The sequence below is a fragment of the Oryzias melastigma genome, linkage group LG19 (assembly GCF_002922805.2).
Source record: "Oryzias melastigma strain HK-1 linkage group LG19, ASM292280v2, whole genome shotgun sequence".
Lineage (NCBI taxonomy): Eukaryota > Metazoa > Chordata > Actinopteri > Beloniformes > Adrianichthyidae > Oryzias > Oryzias melastigma.
The window spans coordinates 2,358,584-2,367,995 of record NC_050530.1 but is presented as its reverse complement, the minus strand read 5'-3'; the positions used below and the strand labels follow the sequence as shown (position 1 = coordinate 2,367,995).

The 9,412-nt window shown below is 38.5% G+C and overlaps 1 protein-coding gene and 1 long non-coding RNA gene across 2 annotated transcripts in view; one reads left to right on the top strand and one right to left on the bottom strand.

Moving 5' to 3' along the window:
- LOC112154093 overlaps nt 1-6,473 on the top strand; it is a 14,387-nt gene extending 7,914 nt beyond the window's left edge. Inside the window, exons 2-4 of the long non-coding RNA XR_002920598.1 lie at nt 4,042-4,169; nt 5,230-5,387; nt 6,153-6,473. This is a non-coding gene — a long non-coding RNA (uncharacterized LOC112154093). The remainder of the gene's footprint in view (nt 1-4,041; nt 4,170-5,229; nt 5,388-6,152) is intronic.
- baiap2l1a (BAR/IMD domain containing adaptor protein 2 like 1a) overlaps nt 1-9,412 on the bottom strand; it is a 35,209-nt gene that overhangs the window by 6,832 nt on the left and 18,965 nt on the right. The window contains exons 7-12 of the mRNA XM_024284727.2: nt 6,826-6,978; nt 6,613-6,756; nt 5,245-5,368; nt 3,958-4,171; nt 2,028-2,087; nt 1,802-1,955 (exon numbers count right to left, since the gene is read on the bottom strand). Coding sequence (XP_024140495.1) covers nt 1,802-1,955; nt 2,028-2,087; nt 3,958-4,171; nt 5,245-5,368; nt 6,613-6,756; nt 6,826-6,978 — 849 coding nt within the window. The remainder of the gene's footprint in view (nt 1-1,801; nt 1,956-2,027; nt 2,088-3,957; nt 4,172-5,244; nt 5,369-6,612; nt 6,757-6,825; nt 6,979-9,412) is intronic.

The window sequence follows — 9,412 nt, the reverse complement described above, 5'->3', positions numbered from 1 at the left end:
CCTAAAAAAAATGCCCGATCTGAAAGTAAACTAAGCAGCTTCTATCACCCTCAACTTTTGAGGCAGAGCAGCCAACTCTGCAGTGATCGGTTTTATTTCTTCAAACGTCTCTGGAATCAGCCACTTTTCTGCTCTATGGAAAAACGCTTCGGTCCATCAGGCACAAAGTTTGATCTTTTAAAAGCACAGATTATCTTATTCTGCTCAACATTGGTTATTTAAATAAAATTACATTTTGAGAGATTCTAGTTTATATTTTTGCTTTTGTTCATACCAACATAGACATTATTAATATTTATTATTAGAAAACAGAAGGTCATGAATGCAAATCCAAATTTCTTAAAGGCTAAAGTAAGACTAAGTGACTCCGTCTAGGTTTTGATCACTAGAAAATGAGCCAAAATGGCTCTTTTACTGTGAAAGGTTGCCTACTGTAGCGACAGTAGAAGGCCTTTTCCTGCTCATTTCAAAATGGCTGCTTCCATGAACACTTTTGGCGGGAAAAAGTTTGCTGAGTTTTAAAACTTTATAGCTGAGAATAACTCCTCTACTGCTATTTATTTTTTTTAATTACATTTTTCTGTACTGAAAAAAGCTAAATTTGTCAATCATTAATTCTTTGTATTACAGTTACGGTATGTGTGGATCAAATTTGAGACACTGGGTAAATAAGAAGCTTTTTTCCTGAACACTTATAATTTTGAACAATGTAGTGAGCAAAAACGTACCAAATTTATTACCTATATCAGGGGTCGGCAACCTTTAACAGTAAAAGAGCCATTTGTACTTGTTTTCTACTGATCAAAACCTAGAAAGAGCCAAGCCGCATTGATTTACTTTAGCCTTTCAGAAATTTGGATTTGCATTCATTACCTTGTTTTTTAAATAACACTTATGTCTATTTCTTGGCACAAACAAAAGCAAAAATATGAAAAGAAACTAGCTTCTCTCAAAATGTGATTTTATTTTTTTTTGGATTTTAACTTTCACCTTAGGAGATGCAAAATTAGCCAAAAAGCTAGCTCGTTGCTTAAATACTAGCTAAACTCCAAAATAGCCTTAAATTCCTCAGTACAATAAATTAGTCAGAAAATTTAGCCTGTTGATAAAATAGAAGCTAAACTCCAATTTAACCTTAAAAGCCCCAGTAAATAATAAATTAGCCAAAAATGTTAGCATGTTGCTAAAATGCTAGCTAAACTCCGAATAAGCATAAAAACCTCAGTAGAGGTCAAATTAGCCAAAAAAGCTAGCTTGTTGCTTAACTACTGTCTGAACTCCAAAATATCCTAGAATTTATGAGTAAACTAAATTAGTCAAAAACATTGAAGCTAAACTCTAAATTAGCTTAAAAAAACCTCAGCTGATGCCAAATTAGCCAAAAACGTTAGCATGTTGCTAAAATAGAGGCCAAACTCTAAATTAGCCTAAAAAAAAAACATCAGATGATGCCAAATTAGCTAAAAACGTTAGCATGTTGCTAAAATAGAGGCTAAACTCTAAATTAGCCTAAAAAAACATCAGTTGATGCCAAATTAGCCAAAAACGTTAGCATATTGCTAAAATAGAAGCTAAACTCCAAACTAGCCTAAAAAAACTAGACAACAATTCAACCAAAAGTGTAGCTGGAGAGTCGTGGAGTCATAAAAGAGCCACACCTGGCTCTGGAGCCCCAGGTTGCAGTCCCCTGACCTATATCTTATAGAAAAAATTTATATTGTCCTAATTTTTTTTTAAAAAGTGATGCAGTGGGCTTTACAGAGTTAAAAGAAACTAAAAACGTAAACTCATCAGTACTGACTGTGTTGTTCGGTGAGGGCATCATGGGGACCACCGGGCTGGAGGGGATGTCATCGCTGTAGTCTGGCGGAGGCAGCAGCACGGAGTCGTACACATCGTCGTCCTCCTCTGGCAGACTGCACTCGCTCAGACTCCGCACCGGCGTGCTCAGATTGCTGATGAGATGAAGAGCCTCCGTTTAAAAAAAAAAAGGTCCCACAAAGCCAGTTCCTGGGATGGTTTCCTACCTGTTAGATATTAGCTGCTCCTGGTAGGGTCTGCAGTAGGACGATGGAAACCAGCCTCGACTGATAAGAGAAGCAGACACCATGAAAAATTAAATCAGAAAAGAATCAAAAGCTGGTTGATTGAGGATATAGGAAGACATCTGCATGGAGACTAGACTACAGGTGACTTAATTGTTTCCAAAGTAAAATAATATTTCCTGTATGAGGAAGACAGAAACACTCAGAACATGTTTCCATGTCACATATCGAGAAAAAGATTGCCTATCATCACATAAGTTCAATAGATTTGTTGCTAGGAAACAGAAAGTGCTGCGATTTATTCAAGCGTGTTCCAGCTTGAAAAACCTCTCCTGGCTGCATTAACGACACGAAGATGGACACCGGCGATGGGAAGGAAGGATTCCTACATAAGATTTTTACTAGTGCAGGTTATACACCATGTCCTCAATGCACGCTCGCATACCTGACACTTTTGAGGGGTGATGCATTCACCTGACAAAATATTAAAATAAGACTCGGTACAAACTAGAACTGCCACTTGAGTTATGCGAACAACGCCGGTACACATTCCTCCTTGTAGGTGTGCCACAAAGCAAAAAAGTCTGACGACGTCTTTAGAAAGAGAATGAATTCTGGTTTTATCTAAAGTAGATAAGGTCTAATCTCTGTAAAAGTCACAACCTTAGATAAACAAAATTCGTTTACACTCCAAAAAGTGTTGCCTTTCACTGTACTGGCTGGTAGAAGAAGGTGGACTATTTTAATGGTTTCAACCTACGTCAATATATTTAACCCCTCAAGCCTCCCCCAGTGTCAACATTTACACATTATATAACCTAGACATGAATACTTTCAAGCATACTTTGAATTATTTGTTTTTTACAGATCAGTCTTTTTCCCCATGCACTAGATGATTCCTTTTCTCATTAAAATGCCTGTGAATACTTCTGAAATGGACTTTTACTCAATGATTGCAGGGCAACCAAACACCTCCAAATCATGATTATTGCTCCACCGTGCTTCACAGTGCTTTGGGTTTAGTCATCCCGTCTAATAGAATGTTGCAACAAACCGTGTGGTTTGAATACATTATTCATTTTCTGAAACGTAGAAGGAAATTTTAACATTTTAAGCAGAAATATGAATGTTAATGATGACTGTGAAAAATAAAGTAAAATTAAATTAAATTGTTCGTTAAAAAAGTACTAACTGATACTTTACATCCCAGGTGTCAAACTAATTGATTGTATCTGAGAACTGGACAGAATGAGTGTGAAAATAGTTTACTTCCGGCTCCAACAAATTGAAGTCAGTTCAGTTGCCATTTTTTTCCAGGATGGACGCCGCCATGTTGGAACCAGACGTTAGCAGTGATTGGTCCGAGTCAGTCTGAGTTTCTCGGCGTGCTCGGGAGAATCTGTCAAACGTTTTGAATGTCGGTCGTGGGAGCCAGCAGGCACCGCCTCCTTTTATTAAGGCATCTGATTGGCCAGTTTATAATGTAAATAATTTGTAGTACAGAAAAAATATCAAGAAAAAAAAAGTCAGGATTAGCAAGAAGATGTTAAAAATGTATCAGATCAAGAATTTTATTCTGACAAATGGAGTGAGTCTATGAAATTTTGGCTTCTTGGAACCAGCGGGTACTTCCTGTTTGGAACACTAGGGGGGGCGGGGTCACTCAGTCCAGTTCTCATATACAGTCAATGTTCAAACTTCCGGCCTCGAGGACCAGCGTCCTTCATGTTTTCCCACATTGAAGCTCCTTAAATTCCCCCAATATGGGTGGCTAATAAAGGACTTCTTATTCTTATTGTCTAAACACACCTGTTTCAGGTAATACGTAGCAGGTAGGGCCTGATGTCTAAAGAAAACAGCAGGTCTGGAGTCTGACACCTCAGCTTTACAAGTACAAAATGTTCAAACTCACTGCTGAGTCCGCTCCAGCTCTCCGTACAGCCAACCGTCCTGCTCGTCATGCATGAGCAGAGTTATTATTTCCCCTTCTTCAAAGCTGAGGAGCGTGTCGCTGTTCCCCGCCGTGTGTGGAAAGATGGTCCTGACTCTGACTTTTTGGCCAATGCTGAGTCCAGATGACTGGGATGTGGACCTGGACAGAGAGCCTTCTCCAATGCTGCCCAGGTCTGAACACACAGAGAGCGCGGGAACATTGAATTACAAATCATGGATATTAATGACAATAGTAATAATGAGAATGTTTTTTAAAGCAGCTTTCAAGCCACTTTACTGATGAAAGACTGTAAAACAACAACAAATTTAAACTGAATTAATCAGATACGGTGGAGGCAAAGTTAGATAATGTACGATTTTTTAAAACAAATTACAATATTTTCTGGATTATAAGTCGCACGAGAGTATAAGTCGCAGGAGCAAAAAACGCCTAATCAAGAAGAAGAAAACCATACATAAGTTGCACTTTTATATTTGCCATGTCAAAAAATAAAAACAAGAATAATAATGCATCAATGCAAATGAGAAAAATATCAAAATTTAAGAGGAAAATGACCAGATTCTCCACCATGTTTGTTTTGGACGACACTTCTTCTTCTGGCATTCTCAGAAGAAAATACAGCGCCCTCCAGTGGTTGTTAGGGGAAACAACTACTAAAGGGCAACCAGTTGCTAGTGGAAAAATAATTAATATATGAGCCTATTTATGTTTAAAAAAATCACAAATAAGTTGCTCCTGAGTTTAAGTCACACCCCTGGCTAAACTATGAAAAAAAACAGTGATTTATACTCCAGAAAATACAGTACATCTTGAGTTGTGATTTGAAAATGGATAGCCCGTCTGTGTTCCAAAGTTTGGGGGTATAGCATGCCACACCGTCCCATGGCAATCTCAATTCTTAATTTCAAAAAGAATGGATTTTGTGACAAAACTTCAGTTTTTTTGGTGTTGAGTTTGAGGGAGTTGGAGGGAAACTAATATCCAAGTTCTGCCAGACATATTGTAAAGGAATTAAGGGCCAGAGTGGAGTTGGGTTGACAGATAGAGCTGGGTGTCATCAGCATAACAGTGGAATTGTACATTAAATATTCTAAAGATATTGCTAAGTGAATGGAGTTAGATGATGAATAGGAGTGGCTCTGGGATGGAGCCTTGAGGCACACCAGAGATGGCTGAGACCGATGAGTACATCTTATCATCCAGCCATGCATGTAAAGAAGTGTTTTTCAGAACAGATGACAGTACCTGCATTAAGGTCTGAGGAGGACATCCGCTGAGGTCTGGTGTCGGGGTTAAACATGTTGGCCAGCGGACTGACGTGAGCCTTCAAAGGCGGCGCTGGAGGAGGTGACATGGGCCTCACGTGGTTCTGAGGAGATGAAAAGAAGGTGATACAACAAGACTAAATGAGCCTACAAATGTTATCAACTTGGCTTTAATAACTTTTTAAGGATCTTATCAGCATAAAACTGAGGTAATCTTAAATCGTAAAAGTACTCCTCTAAAAAAAATCTCTGGACTTTAACTTAGAACAGCTCACACAGGATTTATCTTTGCATACAATCAGATTGTGATGCAATGTAACTAATGTAAACTGCCTCCTTGAAAAGAAAGTAATCAAAGTGAAAGTTACTCTAAGACATGTAATACTACACATCAGGCATTTGCATTCTTAAATAAGCTAAATGCACATTCTTGAAGACTCTGAATTTGGACTGTCGCTACCCGATTCTAGACCATATCCACCACCTAAAGTTGAAACAGGCTTGGTGCAAAATGTGGAAGCAAAATAAATATGCAAATCTTGCTCCAGGCTTTGTCTTTTACATCTCTTTTCTGATAAATGGTGTCATATCGCACAAATTACAATTATTCTTTTCTCCTGGGTGATCAATTTCTGTAAATCAAAGGGGGCACGATGCAGATATGTGTTAAATGGACGTACGTTTATAGAGGACAAAAATAGTTGTAGAAATTTCCAACGTGTGAATACAAAAGGTTTGAATATAAGAGTTTGGAACGCAATGTTTACATTGACTTTTCATTGAAGATGGACTCTTATATTATCTATTTTTCATTTAGCTCTCCATGCCTCTGTTTGGTGCAGTGCTATTCATGTGTTGTTTTCTCTCTTTCTCCCACTACTCTCCAAGAAAGAGTAACAGATTGCAGATGGCTTGTTGGTGCTCCTGTTCTTTGCAGTGGACCTCACCTCTGGCTTGTCTTGATGGATGAAGCCCATCTGTTACATGTGGTTGTACAGATAGTTATGCTAATTCCTTTTTAACAGTCTTGGTACATTGTGGACATTCCTGAGCGCAGGGATACCCAGTTTAGTTTAGTTTGTTTAGTTTAGGAACCAGCTATTGTTTATATTTTATGACTAACTTTTTGTTTTTGTATGATTACCGATGTGAAGACCATTGAGACAACTGCATTGTGATATTGGGCGATATAAATAAAACTGTATTGAATTAAATGTGCGTTGTCGAGGGCACATTTTTAGCTTATTTCACAATAATTTGATCGAAACACCTAACAGGAAATATGACAATATTGAAAGAAATTAAATAATGAACTCTAAGCAAAAGTGCATTAGTGATAAAAACTCACCCTTGTGGGGCGTTCAGCCTTAGGCGTGTGCTCCGGAATAACAGAAAGACCATTTATCATTGTCACCAGAGTTTCCGGTACTTTGTTGATGTCCGTGCATTTCTCCTGCCACCTCGAGATGTTTTCGGACAGAACCTCTTTGGCCTGTAAATCAGACAAACAGTTGAAGTCCATGCATGAGGTGCTTCTGTCAGAGGGTTCTCCTGCGCTTACTTTCTCATGGAAGTTGCCGATCTGGTAGGAGAACAAGCAGTGCTTGTCTGCAAGGAAACAGAAACGCCTCTTCTCTTCCAGTAGGGCCTCTCGACAACCATCTGCAATGAACCTCTGCATATCCGTTTGGCGGGATGAAATGGTCTCCAAATACTGCAGACAAGTAAAAAGGAAAGTACAGAACATTTTGATGTTTTTAACTTTTTCTTGGATCAAATTCAAGCACTTTGAAATCAATCTGTTTAAGGTTTAAGGCCAAATAATGGCAGAGTAACATTCTCAAAAAATGTAGCATAAACTTGTGTTTATAGAGTTTTCTTCTGTTTGTTAGATAGATTCTGTTTTGGTTAGTTTGCTTTAAAGGGATCCGCTTGTTTGGATGAAAGTATAGACCCACTACATGTTCTTGTGGCATTTTTCTGATGATGGAGGACGTGTTTAAAGAAAATTAAGCTGCATTTCTGAGTATTTCCTTATTCAAATCGCTGTGAATCAGGAGCAGACGAAAAAAAGATGGTTGAAAAAGATTGTATTTCTTACGTACTTTATGTGAGGCACTATAAGTTACCAAAAGAGAATGTAAACAGAGAGCTTTCAACAATGATGAAGGAAATGGGGTTTCTTAGTGCCAATAGTCCCGCCCCCAAATCAGAAATGAATTTCGAATGTACTCATGCCGTTCTGCAGAAACTATGGCTGTGTCCGAATTCCCCCCCTAATCACTATATAGTGCGTTCGCCATTTTCTAGTGCTGTCCGAATCTACTCATTCCAAATTGAGTGCACTTGGAATTTCCCAGAAGTCTTTGCGAAAAACTAGCGTACATCGATGGTCACTAGATTACCGGATATAGACCACAATGCATTGCGGTTTTGTTTAATTACAATATTTGAATAAACCATCAACATTTTCACCATCGGAACACTGGAGTCATAAATAAATGCAGTGAAATGTTCGTTTTTATTCGATTTTTCACTTTGAGAAATCGATTACATATCTGTTTTTTTGAAAAACGAAAGAAAAGTAGTGAGCATCATGTCCGAATAACCTTTAAAATCCACCGCACAATATAGTCCCGTGAAATATTGTTTTTTAGTAGTTAGGAATTTGGGGGGAATATCGTACACAACCCATTATTTCCTAGAAAACGACACAAGTTTTTATTATTTTGGCTAAAAACGGCATAATCAAAATAGCACTGAGATCGCTTTGAAAATAGATGATCAGAGTGGAATTTTAGAACCATAAATAGGAAAATAAACCCTTTCAAGAATAAGAAAATGGATTCTCAGCACAATTAGAGACTGATAAAGTTAATCAAATTCTGTTAAAACTTATTTTTGCTAAAGGTGGACTTGAATGCTTTTCCTTCCCATCAAATTGTAAAATTACAGAAATGTTTGATGCCTTGCAGAAAAGCAAATGTCTTTCATCCTTTACACTTTTCCTTGTTGTGTCATGTAATCTGTTCTTTTGCTCCTTGAATCACGTGATTTAGTCAATCTTTTAAGTCCCCAAACAACCTCACTGACCTCTGACTTTATTGTTTTTGTTGCTGCAAACTGTACATGGAATTTAATCTGGTTCATAATCTCAACCCTTTATCGGTTTAGGTGTTTGAACTGCATCCACAGACTGTACTAAGACACCGATGAGCCTTGTAATCAGAGTCTGGGCTTAACTGACTTTGGGCCTCCAGCTGCTCTTCGATCAATCTCAACCACACTGGAGATCAAACCAGCGAGCGGAGCCCCAGATTTGGATTAGAACCGTCTCCGTGTGCAGATGGGCGCCATAATGAGCAGCAAAGTCCTGAAAATTACTTTCTAAACATCCCTTCACTTTCTCCTCTTCTTCCACAACTCCATCTCCCCTGTTTGCCGCGGGTCGTCATGGTGATGGAAAATCAACCCGTCTCTAAGGGCTCTGTGAAAGACCATCTCCAACTGGCAGCTCTAATTTTCTTAGAAGCTATTTAAGGCTTTTTCGCTTCCTACTTTCCCTGCAAACAATTGGCCAGACTGCCAGCGACAGGTGGGAGAGTAGGTAGACGGGGCTGAGATAATTACTGGCAGCTTACACAAACCCCGACACATGATTATCACAGAGCAGGTAGCTTTCATCCCACAGGTGTCACTGTGATCAGATAATGGAAAAACCCATATCTGTAAAAGGAGAGCCCCCACAGTTTCCAGCAAAACTTGAGGAAAAATAATACGCCCAATCCGCATAACAAAGCAGAGCATCTGTTGTAAAAGTGTTTCCAATGGTTTTTAAATTATGATTGAGCTGTTTTTACCCCAAATCAAAAAACTGTCGTTATAGGACATTGTTTCTGCACAGCAACAGGAGTTTATCAGAAATTTGCCTCTGAATTGGTTTGGAGCAACATTTGTCTAAATGGTTTACACATCCTCCATCATCAAGTCATGCAAAGAAACCCATTAGGAACAGGACGGCTACATCTGTTTCACTAATTTTCAAAGAAATAGATAACAAACGTGTGTTGTAACGGACAAGAGGATCCAAAACGTATTTTAGAAACAATCAAAGAAACTTGTCAAGGAAGAAAGAATAAAACTTGAAT